At 42.1% G+C, this 21,244-nt stretch overlaps 1 protein-coding gene across 2 annotated transcripts in view; it reads right to left on the reverse strand.

The window, feature by feature from the left end:
- CTDSP2 (CTD small phosphatase 2) overlaps positions 1 to 21,244 on the reverse strand; it is a 53,513-nt gene that overhangs the window by 13,756 nt on the left and 18,513 nt on the right. For both annotated transcript variants that reach the window (XM_081937658.1, XM_081937659.1), the window contains exon 2: positions 1,286 to 1,434. In XM_081937658.1, coding sequence (XP_081793784.1) covers positions 1,286 to 1,434 — 149 coding nt within the window. The remainder of the gene's footprint in view (positions 1 to 1,285; positions 1,435 to 21,244) is intronic.

Consider the following 21,244-nt stretch of genomic DNA (forward strand, 5'->3'; position numbering starts at 1 on the left):
AAGAAGGGGAGAGCAGATGACACATGGTTTTTAAGAGCTCCTGCCCATAAAAAGGTTCCCCATCCTTGCTATGCATAATGAAAGATTTTTTTTTTTATTTTAATAGTGGAAATTAATATCCTCTTTTTAAAGAGGATATTCATCCACATCTCAGAGAAACTATGTAGTTTTAAAGAAGGGTAAGACCATCAGCTATAATATTTAAGGTCTTTTTCTATCTGCTTACACAACTATGGAAAATAGAATGAAGTCCATTTCTGAATAAAATAGGTTTACTTTTCACTGTTCTACTCTCCTGTCATTAGCTGTGGCTTCCCAACACATGGAGAAGCAGAGAAATCTTCATATGCTCAATTTATTTCTTCGTTCTATATTATAGCACTCTACATAGATACCAGTACAGATACCACAGCCTCCCTCAATTGGGCATGTTGTTAAAATATTCATGATTGGGAGAGACATGGGATTAAGGTCAGCCAATGAATAAGCATAGCAACTAAGTCAGCCAAAGGGAACTTAAACAGATCGGAGTCTGTGCAGAGAATTGAAACAGAAACTTAACCAGTCTGCTGCTCTGAGAAGTAAACAAGCAGTCTGTCTGGGCTTGTTTGCTGAAATGAAACTCTCCTGCCTTGTTTACTTGGAAGAACCACCTGCTAGTATTGAACATTTATTCATCTATTCTTATGTATATAAAGAAGTTAATGTATTCAGCTGAATCAGTTATCTGTGTATGTTTTCTGGATTTGATTTTTCTGCAACAAACTCGGACACATTTTCTAGATGTGTTGAGACTGCAGCTTCCAACATCTCCAGTTGCAAATTCTGGGAATGTCAGTCCTTACACAGTGACAAACGGTTGGGTTAGGAAAAGCTGCCATGATTTCCAAAACAATTCTAAAAGCAATTGATTCCAATCCAACCAGGTATTTCCCTGCTGCAGGCAATTTTATAAAAGAACAAAAGAAAGAGCCACTGGCATTTTTTTCCAGAGCATAGGATCAAGAGTTTGTTTGCGCAATAAAAAAAAAGGAGAGATACACAGGCGGGATAAAATTAAAAGCAAGAAAGGACATTCAGAGACAGAATAGCAAGGTGAGTATTTGATGCCTGGGGAAGCAGGTAGAGATTATATCCTAAGGACACCCATTTAACATCGGGAATGCCAAAATCCAGAAAGAAAAAGGAAGTAGATAAAGTAGCTCCCAAGCCCACTAATTGCGTTTGCAAACCCTCTGGGTAGATGGGTGGATTCAGCTGTCACCGCACTCGCGTACTTCCTCACCTTGGCAATGGTGTTTGTCTCTTCCTTATGCAGCCCATGATTGTTGCCAAAGGCCGTCTGCCCCACATTCTGTGCACGAAGGCAACAGAAAAGAGCCTTGAAGATGCTCCGGCCACGAGGCTTCTTCGGAGAGGATTTGGACACCAACACTACAAACAGAAGAATAGTTACAGTAAGAACTTGTTACAGGTCTGCAGTTCAGGAGAACATTTCATCCCCCCGAGATAAGCATTTTTGGCAGGCTACCCTCAGGGACTTTGGATGATGACTAGTCAGAAATAGTCAACTTTTAAAAAAAAAAGAACCCTTTCCCACATTCTCAAATGTACTCTACAGAGTGCGGGACAACAACATGGATCCATCAATACATCTCATCTCTTCTTTGCTTTATTGCTGTCAATAAGTCAATATTTAAGCTTTGGGGAAAGGACTTCATTTTGTCAGAGGTTATGAAAATAATGAAGAGGCTGTATCTTGCCTCCACTACTCACAATGTTCAGGAGAAACCAGCAGGTGGCACTATAGATCCACAAATATTGACCAATCCATGTATGCTCTTCCATCATTGACACTTATGGGAAGACTGGGAAAACTTATGAAGTAGGTTACAGGCAAGTCCTCGACTTACAATTGATCATTTAGTGACCATTTAAAGTTACAATGGACTTCCCCAGAGCTACTTACAACCCGGTTCCAAAGTTCATTTCATTTCTGATTTCCAGCAAAAAAAGACCCATTGGGTTCAGTTAACGATTAGCGTAAAAAGGATTGTAAAATTGGCCATGGTGACATGGAGACTCACTTAACGAACACAATTTATGACCATAATATTGGTTTCAATTATGGCTACAAATCAGGACTACCTTCACACAAATACAGTTGGATAGAAGTATCTAGAGATAAAAAAAAGGGGGAGGGCTGCACTAATCTGACCTGTGGCCGTTGTGCCACCGCAGACAGAACATATCCAGAAAGGATTACTAAAGATGGGCTGAAATGAGGCTTCGCGTGCTAGGAAATGGGACAATTTCATAGGCAGCCAATGAGAAGCACGGAAACTCAGGAGCCATTGGACCAATTAGATACTTCCGTGCAGGCCTGTAGGTTGCACTCTACAAGCTATGTATGCTTTGATGAGTTCATCCAGCAGGATTGGATATGAAGAGCTAAGGCATGATTATCCTGAAGTGTCCCCGTCCCCCAATCATATTTAGTTACAATGCATTAGTCATATAAACTCATTCTTTGTACTGGATTTATCCAAGAAAGCGACCAACATTGCTGGACTTTTGAGCAAGATCCTGGAATGATTCATCCCAATGAATAGGAAAAAGCAGCTCATTTCTGAACAGTGTTAAATTTAGCAAGTGTTTGTTTTTACATGCGTTCTCTCACGTTTTGTTTTTAATCTGTGCTTTACCCAAATAACTAGGAAAAACTCCATCTAAACTTACAGTCTTGAGTGCATCTTCTCATAGCATATGGTTTTCTCTCTCTCTTTCTCTGTGTGCGCGTGCGTGTGTGTGTGTGTATGTATATAAATATATATATTCTAGAAGTAAGCACATTACTGTAGCAGCAGAATTAGTGTTATGCTTGATTTGCAAACTTCAGAGGTTCACACCTGCACATTACCCTGGAAGATGCAGCTCTGCTCATCTTCCATTGGAATTCAAAAACTTAACCCCGTTTATCTGCATTCCAGTAGAGTAGATAAAAGGTGTTCTACAAGACTTCTATTGCAACAAAAAAGAGTTGATCCAGGTCTTCTGAATGTAACAGCGCTGCGATTTCAAAAAATTGCACTATGAACCATCAAATCCAAACTGTAAGTGAGACTCATGCGGGAATGTAATCTCCATCTGTATGAAAGCAACAGAGAATGAAGTGGTCCAATGGATAGTCCAAAATTCAGTAGCCCCAAAACCTTTTTAAATGATCGGGCCAGTTTTGACTATTCCGCCACATTACTAAAGTCCCAAGAGCTTCCATTTAAAGGCAAATATTTTTGAGCAAGGGCTCAGTGACTAAGACACTGAGCTTGCAATCAGAAAGGTCGGCAGTTCAGCGGTTCGAATTCCTAGTGCCGCGTAATGGAATGAGCTCCCGTTACTTGTCCCAGCTTCTGCCAACCTAGCAGTTCGAAAGCACATAAAAATGTAAGTAAAAAAATAGGGACGACCTTTGGTGGGAAGGTAACAGTGTTCAGTGTGCCTTCGGTGTTTAGTCATGCCAGCCACATGACTACGGAGACATCTTTGGACAGCACTGGCTCTTTGGCTTTGAAACGGAGATGAGCACCACTCCCTAGAGTCGGGAACGACTAGCACATATGTGCGAGGGGAACCTTTACCGTTACCTATTTTTTCATATTCTTCAACTGTAATACATGTAGAACCCGAAATACTCCGTATGATTCAACACAGAAAGTAGTAACGTACTGCTTTCGGTTTCTTTGCCATCAATAAATGGGATCTCTTTAAAACAATGAAATCTCAAGTCTTAAAACTTCTGCAACAGCAGAGATATTTAGACATGCTCGCTCTGCAAACTACGGAAGGAGTTCTCAGAGGCCGAGTAATCAAAGTCCTATTTGTATGTAAGACAAACGAGAAGAGAAGCAGAATGTCTAAGACAGATTCCAATGTTAAAAGTCAACAAACCTTGTTCCTATGTGAAGGAGATAAGAAATTATCAGAAAAAAGCATCCTTTCTATGTCCCAAATTTACATCTCCAAATCTACAAGGGAACTGGTTTTTTTTTTTACTCAATCAAACCCAAACCTTGCTTTGGATGGACACCCTTGGTTCTCAAGGTCATTGTATAATATCCAGAAATAAATCATAGGTACACCCTTAAGACCTCAAACTGGCCATCCAAAATCAGATACTGTCCCTCTGGCTCTGGCCTTGGTTAATGGAAAACTTTTCATTTGCTCTGCTAGGAGTCCCAAAGAGCCTTTCACTTGAGTAAGAGGGAAGGGGAAAAGCCTGAGATACAGATCTGGGAACCAAGGGCTTGGTTGAAAAGTTCAAGGCATGATTAGAATGAGAACTGATGGTCAGCAGATATTTTGTGATCCACTACGGGCTAGTTTTTGACAGACTAAAGTCGCGATAGCGAACCTATGGCACATGTGCCAGAAGTGGCACGCAGAACCATCTCTTCGGGCATGCGAGCCATTGCCCGTTGTTCTTCTGGGTTCCAGTGCGCCGGCCAGCTGGTCTTCACATGTGTGAGAGCGCCGGAAACCAGAAGAGCTCTTCTGGTTTCCGGCATGTGCATGCACACCAACCAGCTGGGTTTTGCATGCATGCGTGCCAGAAACCGTAACAGCAACTGCCCAGTGTGCGCATGTGCACCAGGCGGCTGCTTGTCCGGTTTCCGGCACACACACATGCGCTCCCGTTTCGGCACTTAGTGCTGAAAAGCTTTGCCAACACTGGACTAAAGCGTATGGCAGGAATGGACAATCTAATATCCTACAAATATTTTGAGGGAGCTTCATTAACTTGATGGCCCAGAGGGCTGGGGGCTGTTATCCAAGATACGAATCTATGTAGGTTGCAGAAACTTGTGTGAATTACGAGGCCCTTGCTAGCTATGAGGCCTTGTTAAGAGTTCAGTTTATCAAGATTGCACTTTCCTGATCCTCTTTCCATGAGTGAGCAATGCCCCACCTGCTGAATGATCACAGAACATACTCCTGATTCACCTATGGAAGCAGACATGGAAAACTGAGTCTAGAATTAACAAGAAAATAAAATCTGTCAATGCAAGCAAGACCCAATCAAGACCCAACTACTCCTACTTGATTCCAGGTTTAATGAACAAGTCGCTTAGTCCAACTTCATCTAAATAAAGGCTAAGTTCTTGTCTCAAGTGGAAAGGGTTGACAACAGATATGATATAAGATACGAATACAGGATCAGAAAAAGCAGCACAAGCAAATAGAAACTGGTTGTCTTGGGGATTCAGAAGCCGAAAATGACCCAATCAATTATATGATACAGCTGCAAAAAAATATGCATGGAATCCTGTTGCATTCACAGAAAAACAGCATCACTATCAAGAAAAGTCATTACTTTTGAATAATCTGCATTGGCCATTCCATACCTAGAATATTGCATTCAGGTTTAGACATTGTATTTTAGAAAGGACATTAACAGACTGAAGTGTATCCAGAGGAAAGCAACCAAAGTGGAGGAATGGTTGGAGGTATCAAGTGTATTTAATCTGGAGAAGATTTCAGGGAGACATGATAGTTGCCTTCAAGCATCTGAAATGTGTCACATATAAGGAAGTACCATTCAAAACAGTTGAAAACAGGACAAGAAATCAAAGGATTAATAGATTACAAACTACATTTTAGCTGTAATTTTTTTAAAAAAAATTCTAAAAGTAGGAATTGTTTAACTATGAATTCTCCTTCCCTTATATGATTTAATCAAAGCAGAGAGGTAGGAGGAAGTAATTGCCAAGAAAATGGTGTCATTGTCTATGGAGATTCTCAGTTATCCAGGTCATAATTGTCCCAAAGGTGCTTTTTTAAAAGGCAACTGGACTTTCTGGTTTTCCTTGAAGACGTTTCACTTCTCATCCAAGAAGCTTCTTCAGTTCTGATTGAAGAACTTTGTTACTTGTTTATAGGCATTGTTTCAATTCTGGATTAAGGTTGAAGTCTCTACTGAAGGTTTCCCAGGATAAGACAATTTTGAGGAAGACCTGAAGGCTTATGTTAACATTTAACTAAAGAACAAAATTTGGCAATGGATGATAAAACTTATCTTGGGAAATGTTAAACCATGGCCCTAGAACCTAAATATGTTTGTTGATTTCATGCTTTCAGCAAACTGTACCTTAACCCTAGTTTAAAAGGGAAAAATCCAGTCAATATTGCAACAGCTGGAGCAAAATTAAAAGCTGGCAATAGGCACTATAGAAAATATGTTTTCTTTTCCTTCATCTGCATTGCTACTGCCATCAGTTTTTCTTCTCCTCTTCCTCCTTCTTCTCATGTTTATATCCCGTGCCTTGTCTGTCATCTGTCAAGTTCAGCTAAGGTATATCTGCAGTAGATATTATAACTGGCAGCAAGCAAGACCCTACAAGGTAAATTCAAATAGGTATTTCTGATCCTCAAAGTAGACCTGAAAAATAATTTTTGCACATGTATTTGCCATCTTTGCAAATTAGTTTTGGGTAAAGCAGCAAAAAGATGTTGGCTGAGTTTGGGTCAATGACTACAGATGGCCCAGCAAAAATATTCTACTCAACCACGAACGTAACTTCACAGGATTGTAATCAGGACAAAATGGTTACTAAGAAGGAAGGCATCACCGCGCAATTCAAAAATCAAAATGTGGGTCAGCCTTATGTTGGAGATTTCACAAGAAGTCGTCCACATACTTTCATATCTTTGTTACCCCAAAAAATCTGGAAACTTTTTTTTAAGATAAGAAGAATCAACTTTCTTGAGCAAATTTATCAATCACTCAATGCTCTGCAAAGAATTGCCAAAAGTCACAAACTCCACATTTAGCACTTTTTAAATGAAAATCAAAGCTCCACTTTCCAAAATATGTCTCTGTTACTTCCCTCACAGATCTTCAAGGTTCGGTTTCTGACTTTTGAAGCAACACAATGAAGAAGCAACACACAGATTTTAAGGGGACCACCACAAACTTATCTAGGAAAAAACGTACAATTGATAAGGAACACTAGGCTGACATCACACCAAGCTACAGCTTTTTTTGGGGGGGGGTGCTTTCACTTAGCACAGGGGTGTCAAACTGGCAGCCATGGGCCAGATGGTCACATGCAGGCCACGCTCACCCCAGCTCCACGAATGGGAAAAAACATCATGAAACGTCATGTGACAGAAACGTGATGCAGCAGGTTTGAGACCCATGGCTTAGTTATTTAAAGCCAACCTAATATGATTTAGTCAACAAACTATGGCCAAGCAAATCATGGTTCAGCACAATGTACAGAACTAATCAATGTAAGGTAATTCCAGCATATAGGCTCATACAGTAAAAAACAGGTTATAAAATGAGAGAGAGATATGGAGGGAAGAGAGCAAAAACAAGAAATAATTATTAAGCATAAATATCTCATTAATAGTAGAATATAGATCTCTTTAAAATGAGTTTTTTTCCCCCCAGACAGACCAAGAGATCTTCTATCTCACTTGGATTAAATTGAAAAAAGTGTTCAGGGTCACACAAAAAAGGGGGAAGAGACAGGTAAGAATGTGTGCATTACGACACTGTGATCCAACTCTACTCCTTCATATTTGCACACAACATTACAATGCAGGTACAAAAGAACAGAAATTCACTGATGTCACAGTACATGTTTTGACACTTTGGTGACATCACAGTTTGCAACGAACACTTAGGTGCAGATAACAAATTCAGACAGGGAAAAAGATAGGAGGATTCAATCTCTCCTAGATATACTGCTCCAATATGAAAGCCCTTGCACCATTAGCAGATGTTTTAAGGTGTTAAAAAGTTATCAGAATCTATTTTAATTCCTGCTCTCCATTTTGAACAAAAGAAAACAAAATACCTGGCAAGGGGGCAGCCCACACTTTGTCCCTCTATGCCTATTTGTGTAGATCTGCTCATACTCAAAAGTATATCCAACTTCCACCCTCGCTAGTAGAAATTCTGCCTTTTGGAGATTTTTCTCTGCCAAACCAGTTTCTGTATTCTTAGTTTCACAGCTCAAAGCCTAGAATGATCCTAATTACTATCCAAAAATTGTCCCAAATTCAATCACAAATCTTTATAACATGCTAACTGGGTGAGAAAAAGGTGTCACTATCAAAACAATTTTCTCTGTAGTACTTTCACCCTAAATGCACATACTTTCTGCTGGTTTAGAAATATTAACTGGGAAAAGGTACACTGCATTCACTCTGCCCACTTCAACTGAAAATATAAATTGATTGTATCATAAAATGCTCATCTGTGAAAGACAAACATCCATAATAAGAGGGATTTTAAAAACTCAATGCCGTATTATTTCAACGTACTCGTGGAATCAGGGACCAAAATATCTTGCAAAAGCTTTCCCACTCTATGCTTAAAACCTGCTAGTCTTTAGGCCTATAGTATTATGGGTATAGGGAATTTACAGGTAGCCTCGCCGTAAGACCATAAATCTTAACCCTGTCTATTACAGCTGTACGTTGCCATGGTTATAAAGCAAGTCACCTATGTGACCAACCTGATTTTATGACTTTTATGGCAGACATAAAGCGACCACCAGAGTTGTTAAGTGAATGCTGTGGACGTTAAGCAAACCAATTGATCACTATGAGTTGGTTTTGCTAAAAACTGGAAGTAAATGCCACTTTTCGGAAAAAATATTGGCAAAAAATTTGGTCATGTAACAGTAAGACACTGTGAAAGGCATAAATGCAGGCCGGTTGTCAAAAGGTTGGGTGTGAAAAAACTGGGTCAGAACTGGGTCATAAGTATCCCCATTATAACTATGAACAGTCACTGAGCAACCTTAAGTGAAGGACTAGCTATATCCAGGGGTGGGCTGCTGGGGGTTCGCAGGGGTTGGGGAGAACCTCTAGCTAAGATTCTGTACAGTTCAGAGAACCCCCAAATCCCACTCCTGGCTGGCCCCGCCCACTCTGCCCCACCCCTCCCAGGAGTCCCCAGGCAGCCCATTTTGGATGTGGGTGTGCCCGGAGGCTTGGGGAGGGCGAAAAACAGGCTCCAGAGGGCCTACGGAGCTTGGGAAGGCCATTTTCGCCCTCCCAGAGGCTCGAGGAAAGCCTCCAGAGCCTGAGGAGGGGAAAAATGCCTCCAGCCGAGTAGGCCACTCCCATCCAGCAACTGGGCAGAGAACCCCTTGCTAAAAATTTTGAAGCCCACCGCTACTTATATCCTGCCTCTTTCCACATGTATGTTCCCTACACTATGGGACTTTTTCCGAGCAGAAAATAAAAGCATTTCTGCAATTGTGATTCTTACATGGGCAATACAATATGGAAGGAACAGGAAAATACTGTTTTGGGATTCCTGGCCCTACAGAGCTTAAAAGAAAGAAAAAAAAAGGGGCTACAGTAAAATTAGCCTTCTCGATTTTGCACTGTCAACGACAACGAAGGCTGACAGTTGTACCTCGGCTATATTTAGTGTCAAGGAACCAGGTTAGAAAGCAGGAGGCTGTGAGTTCAAGTCCCACCTTAGCCATGAAAGCCAGCTGGGTGACTTTGGGCCAGTCATTCTCTCTCAGCCTAACCCATCTCACAAGGTGGTTGCTGTGGAGAAAAATAAGAGGAGAAAGGTATGTTGGATATGTTTGCCGCTTTGAGTTATAAAAATAATAAAAACATGATACAAATAAAGAAACAGATGTGCCTAAAATGTTTTACTGCTTACATCTACAACATGAACTAAAGATGGGCCTTGGGATATTAGAGGATTAGGAGGAAAAAAAGGAAAGGAGAAGAGGAACTCTAAAATTGCTTTTCCCGTGAGCCCTTCCTATACTATATACTCTTCTTATCTTCACCACACTGCTGAGATTTTTTTCCCAATCGGTGCAGCCTTCTGCCACTTATGCTCCACTTGTACTGTATTGTGAGGCCAAATATTATAACAAATCCCGGAGCTGTTTTTAAGGTGCAAACATATGCTTTCTCCATTTGTTGCATTATTTCAGCTGTCTGCCTTATTCTCCATTATTCTGTCCTTTAACCAAGAACAGCCACCATCTTCTCTTTCTAACCAACTCTCCATCGGCTCATTAACAATTAACCAGTGGAAAGGCCCCTTCAGAAGTTGTGGCTAATCCATCACTGGGGGCTTTTAAGAAGTGACTGAATGTACGGCGTGTCAATTTTTTCAATTTCCAAATATTAGGGGTGCTCAAAAATTGTGACACGCCTTGGGGATTGTAAAGATATTTTTGTTACTTTAATGTAATTTAGATGTGCTTGGTAAGTAACTACGTAAATATCATATTTTTTAAACATTTTGTTTGTTTTGTGTACCTGTCTGGAATAATATAAGGTCTCCTGAATGAGCAGGGGGTTGGTCTAGAAGACCTCTAAGGTTCCTTCCAACTCTCTTATTCTGTTATTATTCCATTATTTTCTGGTCAGGTGGAAAGGATTAAGAGAGCAGTACTTCCTTCGTTTTGTTTTCCCCTAAACACCTTAACAGGAAACAATTTGTTTTTGCTAAATGTGGTGATATGTAATGAACACATCTATCTGAATGCCCATCAAACTAGCTAAAATGAAACCACTTTTTGCTGAGTAAGCCATGATAGCCTGGTTCAAAGAACAGAAATAAAAATAAAATAGTAGGACTGCACTGTATTTAAGCTGAACAAACAACATTACAACATATCCTTATTTGTGACTACTTTATGCTACACTGGAAACAAAGAAATGGAAACAAGAAATTCTGGCCAATGGAACCATTCCTTGCCAGTTTCACTGAAGGCTGGCTGAAGGGTTAGCAGAAGACAGAGGGTACTTGAAAAACTGGGGGGGAAAACGTAAATTATGTTTAACGATGAGCCATTTGTACAACCTCAGACATGCAATACAATACAATAGTAGAGTTGGAAGGGACCTTGGAGGTCTTCTAGTCCAACCCCCTGCCTAGGCAGGAAACCCTATACCGTTTCAGACAGATGGCTATCCAACATCTTCTTAAAGACTTCCAGTGTTGGGGCATTCACAACTTCTGGAGGCAAGCTGTTCCACTGATTAATTGTTCTGTCAGGAAATTTCTCCTCAGTTCTAAGTTGCTTTTCTTCTTGATTAGTTTCCACCCATTGCTTCTTGTTCTACCCACAGGTGCCTTGGAGAATAGCTTGACTCCCTCTTCTTTGTGGCAACCCCTGAGATATTGGAAGACTGCTATCATGTCTCCCCTAGTCCTTCTTTCTATTAAACTAGACATACCCAGTTCCTGCAACCGTTCTTCATATGTTTTAGTCTCCAGTCCCCTAATCATCTTTGTTGCTCTTCTCTGCACTCTTTCTAGTCTCTCCACATCTTTTTTACATCGTGGCGACCAGAACTGAATGCAGTATTCCAGTTTGGCAATATATTTTTATAGCCTTTATATGCAGTTTGGCAATATATTTTTATAGCCTCAGATTTGTACTTTGCCATTAGTGAGCCAGGGTGGTGTAGTAACTAAGGTGCTGGCCTAGAAACCAGGTGACAGTGAGTTCTAGCCCCACCTTAGTATGGAATCCAGCTGGGTGATCTTGGGCTAGTCATTCTCTTTCAGCTCAATCTATCAACCTCATAGGGTTGTTGTGAGGAAAATAGGAGGGTGTTAGATCGGGCAATGAGAAGGCAGACACTGGCTTAACGCAACAGCACCTCTTTATTCAGACAGACAAGTATGTATAATCCAGCGACTGTTCGGTCTGACAGCAACCCTTTTATAGGGAGCTGTCAGACCTCTTAGCCAATCAGGTTAAACTTCTGTTCCCGCCCTACAGAGGACCAGAGTGGAAACTCTGGTAGCTAGTGTTAATATCTAACACCCCTCCCCTCTTGGTTGGGATGGTCCTATTGGTCACATAGTCTTTAAGGTAGGTCTTTGTTTCGCTCTACCAGACCTGTGCAGTTCATTTGGAACCGGTTCTTCAGGCAGGTTGGACGGACCTGTCTGCTCTCCAGCTCCACTCTGTGGAACCTGCTGGAACTTACCCCAGGCCGCGGCTGGAGTTTCCTGGATTTGCTCGCTTGGACCTCGCTGTGGGCCTGCAATAAACTGAGATAAGTTTTCCGGTACCCTCGGGTTTGAGCTGGCTGTAGAAGGAGTGAGTGTTTGCTCCTTTTGGGTAGGGCCTTGGCTGATTTTCATCTGGTGTTCTAAGATTGGAGTGGGAGAGGCAACCACGGAGTTGGTCAACATGCCTCCTCCAATTTCTACCATCCTCTAGCTCTAATAGATAAGAGCGAGGCCCGGTGATGCCTATCACCATAGCAGGAATCCACAGAGTCCCCCCAGCGTAGTTGTGGGCGTATACTGAATCCCCTATGCTAAAGTTCCGAAGCTTGCTTGTGGAGTCTGGGGGCGATGTGGCAGAGTAGTTTGGGTGTAGCCGATCTAAATCAGACCTTAGTCGGCAACCCATGAGAAGCTCAGAGGGGCTTCTCCCAGTGGTGGCACTTGGCGTGATATGTTGGATTAGCAAATAGTGATCAACCCGTGTTTGCCAATCACCCGGGCCCATTCTGGCAAGGTTCTCTTTAGCCAATCATACCAGTCTCTCCGCCTGACCATTGGAAGCCGGATGGAATGGTGCGACCAGGGCATGCCGAATTCCCTGGCTAGCTAAGTAGGTCTCGAATTGCATAGCTGTGAATTGGGGCCCATTGTCTGAGACCAAGAGGTCGGGCAGGCCGTGCGTGGAGAAAAGTCTCCGTAGCACCTTGATGACCGTTTCTGCCGTGGTAGAGATCATCAGGGCTACTTCTAACCATTTCGAATATGCGTCCACAACTATGAGGAACGTTTGGCCATGAACAGGGCCAGCAAAATCAATGTGCACCCTAGACCATCATGGTGCCTGAGGGCGCTCCCACTCCTTAGTAGGCGCCTCTGGGGGAGCTGGTCTGGATTCCTGGCATGGAGTGCAGGTAGCCACCCACTCTTCTATCTCCCTGTCCATGTTAGGCCACCAGACGTAGCTCCTAGCCAAGGATTTCATCCTGACAATGCCAGGATGCCCCACATGTAATGCCTCCAAGACTGCCTTTCGCAGTTTGCTTGGAACAACCACCCGGTCCCCCCACAGTAAACAGCCCTTGATTACCGACAACTCATCGCGTTTAGTAAAAAAACATTTTAAATTCGGCCCCAATAGGCCCCTTGGGCCACCCCCTCCATACCCAGTTCAAAATCTGCTTGACAGTGGACTCCTTAGCAGAAAAATGGGCAATGTCATTGGACAAGACAGGTCCAAAGTCCAGGCAGTCAATAAGTAGGACAGGTGTCTCGTCAGTAGGGTCAGCAGCAGTTCAGGTAGGGGACAGCGGCTCAAAGCATCAGCATGTCCCAACGTGGAACCAGAGCGGTGAACCAGTTTGTAGGAGTAAGCAGCCAGGAAAACAGTCCACCTGGTCATGCGCGGAGACAAAGATACCGGAGTAGGTCGGTCCCCATCCAGTAGTCCTAACAATGGTTTGTGATCCGTCACAAGTTCGAAGTCTCAGGCATAAAGGTACTCGTGGAACCTTTTGACTCCGCTACTGCAGCCAAAGCCTCTCGGTCCATTTGGCTGTAGTTTCTTTCAGCGGGAGATAAGGTTTGCGAATCTACAAAATTTGGTGTTGTCCTCCTTTAAATTACTTAGTTCCCTTGTCTCTTATCTGACTTATGTTAGCAAAGACAAAGCCCAACATGGCTGAAGGAGCCAAAAGCAATCTGACTCCCTCTGGCAAATGTACCATTTATTCTACAGGCAAGCTCATTCATGCATGTCATCACATGACAAGATGCAGGTGTGAATGGGCTTGCTGGTGCTGCAAGGAGAGTCTTCTCCTTAACTTGCAGCCAGCTTTCTTTCAGAAGCTCAAGGTAGCAAACAAAGTACTCCCTCATCCTCATTTTCTTCACAAACGTGTAAGTTAGGCTGAGTTGAGAAGAAGCATGTGGTCCAAAAACACCCAGCTGCTTCTGTGGCTGATCCTGGATTTCTCTGGTGCCAGTCCAACACCCCATCACCACTGCTTTATCAATGAGAATATCCAAAGTCACTTTGTACAGAGAGTCCTTGACGTACAACAGTTCATTTAGGGACCGTTCAAAGTTACGACAGCACTGAACAAAAGTGACTTACGATCATTTTTCAAAGTTAGTTCTCATAGTTTGTAGCACCCATAATCATGTGATCAAAATTCAGATGCTTGGCAACTGGTTCATACTTATGACCATTGCTTTGAACCCGGGTCATGTGATCACCTTCTGCAACCTTTTGACAAGCAAAATCAATGGGGAATCCAGATTCACTTAACATCTGAGTTAGTAACTTATACAACTGTAGTGATTCACTTAACACCTATGGCAAGAAAAATCATATGGGGCAGAATTCACTTAAAAATATATCACTTAACAATACAAATTTTGGGCTCAATTGCGATCATAAGTCAAGGACTATCTGTACTGGGCCAGGTGGCTTATCTAGTTCAGTTTTGCCAAGTTGCCATTATTGCTCTTGCCCAAATGCTGAACTACAATTCCCAACTAGCTAAGTCAGTGCGTACAATAATAAACAACACCAATGTGTAATTCAACAACATCCAGAGGGTAACAAGTTCCTCATCCTGAGTGGGTTGACACCTCACATTAAACTCTAATTTGGGTTTGTTTTGGCAGGTCCAGGTGTGTGAAATCAGATTTGCCAACTGCCAACCACTGCCAGGGTTTCAGGTGGAAATCTTTTGTTGTGGTAGATTGAACCGGAAACCTTGTGTGAGTCCTATCCCTGAGCAACCTCCATTCCTCTGTCTATTGTGTGTGAAGCATACTGCATTCCGAGTAAACCATCCAATCGCTGCAGCGTAAGATTTAGTTGAAACCCAAGTAGGAAAGTCTGCCTGAATAAAATCCCCCTCTAGGAAGGGAGGTTAGGTTTCCTCCATGTACAACTGCCATGATACATCGCGCAGCAGAGCCAGAGGCTGCTCAGGAATTAATTACAAAATGGCGTTTATATTTTAAAGGCCTCTCGGTGCTGGAAGACGACAATCTGGAGCGTTTTTTCAGACGGCTCGACTGTGTTTTGATTCCTGAACAAATAGCAGCAGACCTGGGGAGCCCAGCTGTTGCCAAAATTGTGACAATGGGAGAAACAGGAAAATTGCACAAGTTGTTGTTATTCCAGGTTTTTTTTTTCCATGACAACTCTGCTCTCAAAAAGAAAAATGAGAAAGGGAGGGAGGGAGATGTTAGCAGACATTTTTTTAAAAAATCCTATTTAATTTTTGAGCATGTTTAGATCGTTATGGAATTTGAAAATAACTATTCAGTAGTAACAGGAAGAAAAAATAGAAACAACAACAAAACCCACCCAGAATCCATCAGCAGAAGACACCTAAGACATGATAGGTAATGGAATTCCATCGTTCTTTTCATGAAAATATTTTTGCAGATTTCCACAGCTACCTTTGAAACCGTTCTCTCTCTCTCCGCATGTACATGTGTATTATCTATAATTAACTGCCTTAGAAACCGTGTTGCTGTTATTTATATTTTTGTAAATCACAAACACTTTCTTAAAAAATAAAATATGCTCTATGTCAGGGATCTCCAACCTTGGCAAAGCTTGCTGGAGAATTCTGGGAGTTGAAGTCCTCCAGGCTTAAAGTTGCCAAGGTTAGAAATCCCTGCTCTGTGCCTCTATGCAGTCAACAACATACAGGAAGAGGTGGGGGGGGGGGAGGAAAATAAAAGTTATTCTATATGGCCAACAATGTTTACCAGCCATCCTGTTGAACTAAATAGTCACATCCACCCATAACCCCATCTTGTGTCCAAAGAAGATGTCACTCTAAGCAGTACATCCTAGACCCGTGACGGCGAACCTATGGCGCGCGTGCCACAGGAGCCATTTCTGAGGGCATTCAAGGCGTTGCTCTGTCAGCTCTAGCGTGCATGCATGCGCTGGCCAGCTGATTTTCGGCCTTGATTTCTGGCTGTTTTTTGCCCTCTGGAGGCTTTCTTGAAGCCTCCGGAGGGCAAAAAAAGGCCCAACACATGAACCGGAAGTTTGGGAACACAACTTTTTGTGTTCTGGGTAGGGCGAAAAACAGCCGAACAGGGCCCAACGGAAGTTTGGGAAAGCCTCCTGAAGTCTGCAGAGGGCAAAAAACAGCCCAACATGCCTCACAGAAATCCGGAGGCTTCAGTGATGCCTGCACGCATGTGCATGGGGGTTGCGCGGGCATTTGGGGGGGGAGGGCATGTGTGAATATTTCCCCTTACTGTAGTTCAAGCAATATCTACATTGATTGTACCATTTTTCACTCGCCAGTTCAATATTCTCCACATTTAATATTCTTGCACTATGCCATTCTGCCTGTAGGAAACATGGTAAGTCCATCTACTTCCATACCAGTGGTGGGATTCAAAGAAAGTTACTACCCTGTGGCCATGGGATGGCGGGCTATTGTAAAATCCCCATTTTCTCCCCATCAGCTGGGACTCGGGAGGCAGAGAATAGATGGGGGTGGAGCCAGCCAGAGGTGGTATTTGCCAGTTCTCCATACTCAAAATTTCTGCTACCGGTTCGCCAGAACCGGTCAGAATTGGCTGAATACCACCTCTATTCCATACCTTTTCACAGCCTAGGAATACACTCAGTTCTGGTTTAGCAACTGCCTCGTAAGTAACCATTTTCTGTTATGATTTTGAAAAAAAAAACCTTTACAATCAATCCTCACATTTCACAGGTCTATAAAGCAAAAGGAAAACTGAAAACTGATCCTAAGCAGAGTTATGGTCTCACTTAGTGAATACTTTGCTTAATGACTGAGTTGCTGGTCCCAGCTAGTCACTAAATGAGAATTACCTGTGCACAATATTGAAGGCTAAGGCTTCTGGGGAAGAAGTGGCTTTTAGCATAGCTGATCACTGTGACAGAATGAAGTTAGTGAGTAGAACAATTGTTTGACCATTCCTGTCTGGACAAGGAGAGGACTTGAGATTGCCAATAAGTGGGCAATGGGTCTGCTTTATGTCCATGGTGTTTATTTAACAACGACCATAAACACATATAGTCCTCCCCCCATTCTACCTCTTTCTGCTTGTATAAGATGCATATGTATATTTTTTAAAGCAAACCAAAACCCATTCGCCCAAAGAAGCCGTGTAATTTGTTCCGCGACTACCTGCAGCCAATCACCAGTAGCATCCTTCTGATGGCAATTCAGCATATTGGAGGGCACTAACACTGCCCTTGAAATTGTTACCCCTCAACCATGACGTGAAAGAGGCACATGGCGCTTTATGAGTTTTCCTAGATGTCCTCCAGAAGTGTTCAACCAACAACTAATATCCTTAACCTGCAGCTAGGAATTGAAGTCCAATGCATCAGAACCGCAACAGGATGAGAAGGCTTGGTTTATGCTGAAATTACTGGGGTGACCAAGTCTAGTGTCATCTTAAATTCAGGTACACATAAAATTTAGATCACAACTGGCAAGCACTGGGGCAGGGGGGAAAGCTTAAAGCAAACTATGGCTTTGTTTTCAGATAGGGTTTAAAATTTAACAGCAAATCATATGCCATTGTCTGTTGCCAGATATAGTTTTAGATATTCAAACAAAATTCAGTTAAGTGAAATGAATTCCACACACCTAAGTATGATGTGTGAAGTAATCTAAGAGCTCTTCAGGTATATGGATAAATACAAATACACAACCACGTTTTTATTTCAAAAGTTCCAGTCATTTGCACTCACCTTGGAAAACAGGAAAAGGACGAGAAACCTACTCAATCCCAACACTAAGAAATAAATCATCACCACAGATTACAAGCAGTCCTTGATTTACAAGTGCTCATTTAATGACCATGCGAAGTTACAACAGCACTGAAAAAAGTGACTTAAGACCATTCCATTCCATATGTACGACCATTACAACATCCCCATGGTCATGTGACCAAAATTTGGACACTTAGGAGCCAGCATGTATTTATGGCAGTTGCCATGTTCTAGGGTTGTATGATCACCTTTTGCAAATGTCTGACAAACAAAGTCAATGGGAAGCCAGATTCATTTAACGACCATGTTACTAGCTTAACAACTGTAGTGATTCACTTAATAATTGTGGCTAGAAAGGTTGTAAAATGGGACAAAACTGACTTAACAACCCTTGCTTAGCTATGGAAACTTTGGGCTCAATTGTGGTCATAAGTCGAGGAATACCTGTATACAATATATTTCAAGAGTGCCCTGCATTGTTAGCCTCAAACCATTTTGGCGCTCCCAGAATCTCCCAAAATCAGAGATTCATGATTGCTAAAAAGCAAGTGGTTTTGAAAACTCTTTGAAGAGAGAGACAGACACAGGGTTTAATGCCATGTAAATGAATCACATGACAAAATGGGGGAAGCGGTGGCTCAGTGGCTAAGATGCTGAGCTTGTCGATCAGAAAGGTCGGCGGTTCAAATCCCTAGCACCGCGTAATGGAGTGTGCTCTCGTTATTTGTCCCAGCTTCTGCCAACCTAGCAGTTCGAAAGCATGTAACAATGTAAGTAGAAAAATAGGAACCACCTTTGGTGGGAAAGTAACAGTGTTCTGTGCACCTTCAGCATTAGTCATGCTGGCCACATGACTACGGAGACGTCTTCGGAGAGCGCTGGCTCTTTGGCTTTGAAACAAAGATGAGCACCGCCCCCTAGAGTCAGGAACGACTAGCACATATATGCGAGGGGAACCTTTACCTTTACCTAAATGAATTAAAAGATCCAAGATCACTCGCTCAAAACAAACCTTCCCTTCTTCAGGCAAATTGCCACCTTGATATTAGAGTATATTGCTGCAAAATATTTATGAGGGACACACCTGAAACTGGTACACCAAAAAACACAGCAGCTGTTTTACCAACAAGGTTGGTAGAAGCTGTTGCAAGGGTTCCAAAGTGAAGCCAGGCCAGCCTGACATCCAGATGCAAGCAATTACAACTCCCATATCCCAAGACAGTAGGCCTGAAAATGTGAGAGTTGTCATCTCCAGCCTCTGAAAGACATCAGCCTGCGGAAGGTGGCTCTAGGTTGAACAGCAAACAATCTCAAACCACCCACATGGCTCCTTTGATCTGTGCTGTTGAATGGGCCGCTGTCCCATTTTCCAGAACAATCAAAATTTCCCTTCTCATTATCCTGCTTTCTGACAGATAAAATGTCAACGTCCTTAGAGGAATGTTCCACTGAAGTATCCAAGCCATGTCAGGGGGAAACTGCACTTGTTTTTTGTCCAGAGAAAAGAAATGTTCTCTTGGGTTTAATAATATTACTATCAACACTTGGAATATCAGGTGTGCCGCATCTCAGTCACTAGAAATCCAAGTTACGATTTCACGCTGCAAGTGTCAATTACAAACAGCTTCGGTTCAACTTAAGCTTCTGCGTCTCTCTGAAGTGAAAAATTGTCTGAAAAAAGTTATCTTTCATCTGCTTTTTATTATTGAAAAATGCAACTAATTGTAAAATAACGAATGTAGATTTTCAGGCACAAAGCAGCATTGTAATGTTTCGTTACTGTGTATTGGGGGGAGGGGGAATCCAAAAGCATATAAACCATTAACTTGGAAAGAATGTTAATTGTTTAAAGGGGTGGGTAGGCGGGCCATTCTTTCTGAAGTCAGTACATGATGTTTCAAACTCTCTAAATATAAAGGAAATGGGGAAGGAAAGAAAGAGACATAAAAAAAGGTAAGGAGATGAAAACGCCCCATGCATTTCCTTTGGGGCAAGCCAAATTAAATTCAAACTGATTTTTCCTTTGCAGATGATGTTTAAAAGAGCAGCAGATGGCAGCACAGTGTCCGCCCACCTTGTCTGGAACCCAAACATATAATAGAGTTGGATCAATTAATAGTTGGACAGCCTAATTCGAGGCTGTAGACTAGACTAAGAAGTTGGGGGGGAAATACTTAGAAGGCACAATGGCCAATCACTTATGTACAGTTGCCACGAAAAATACCAGTAGACACTGAATTCAACCTTAAGGAGTATTTCCCTTTTGAAGAAAACACAAGTTAATTCCAGAGACAACATAGAATTCCTGGAGCCTTAATCAAGCTTGAATACAGGTAACCAGAATTGGGACTGGCAACTCAGTCATTAAAGGAAGTGGTCACTATGTGAAAATGTGACTGCCCCTAGGATCTTATTTAGGTTTCCTTTGCAGACCTGTCAAAAATGCAAATAGTTACTTTTTCATTAACATAACTGTGAATGGTTGCTGTCCGTGGCACTTATTAAATGAGAGTTACCTATATAGTTACACTGACATCCAGCAGCAAGTGTGTTATTATTGCTTTCTTAAGACAAATCTAGAGGTTTCAGGGACAATGAAAACACACTCAATACGTATAAACTCTGCACCATTTGCAGGCCTGGAGACCAAAACCCAATCTTGATGTATCTCAAACTTCCAATGGAAGAAAAACTCCACCTCCTACTTGAAATTAAACCTTATATCTGAAAAGGTTCAGCAAACAATGCACTTTATACGGACTTTTTGTATACTTGAAATTCAAGTCACAGGGTTGATGTAAACAGCAGCCATCTTGGATTTAATCTTGAACAAATATGTTATTTGACCCAAGTTACAAAGACTTTGACTGCAATGGACAAGTTTGACTTTCTATATCTCCATACAGCAGATCAGGAGATCTGATGGTTTGTTGTGTGGATCTGAAGGTGGAGATCAAGAAGACAACAGGGGTTCTACTGGTATATGTTGTGCTTGCCGACAGCTGAACTTTCCCCTATTGCCAGCATACCCTTCCGAGACAACTTGGTGAAAACACATATGGCTGTTTCCTTCAGAAAGCAAGTTCTGCTCTCTCTGCTTGTCGTTCTCCAGTTCCCTCTCCTACCATAGAGAATTTTTGCATAAATGTTATCCCCACATTCCTAATGTATTAATTGGAAGTTCCGTTTTAAGTAAAGTATATTTGGTAGCAAAACACTTTATTTTCTCCAGGTGGTTTTAAAACCAGCTTTAGAGGCCTTTCTGAAACCATTACTTATGACAGCTGGGACCAGAACCATCATTTTTAAATGTAGAAAAATAAAACATCTAACTTGCTCAGAGCTATTCTTTGCCTCCACACACATGGCTACAACCAAACTCAGCACCTAATGCATTATTCGTACTAAGGTTTCCTTCCTTCCTTCTTTCCTCCTTCCCTCCCTCCTTCTTCCCTTCCCTCCCTCTA

The sequence above is a fragment of the Natrix helvetica genome (genome assembly GCF_964273705.1).
Source record: "Natrix helvetica genome assembly, chromosome: 1".
Taxonomy (NCBI): domain Eukaryota; kingdom Metazoa; phylum Chordata; class Lepidosauria; order Squamata; family Natricidae; genus Natrix; species Natrix helvetica.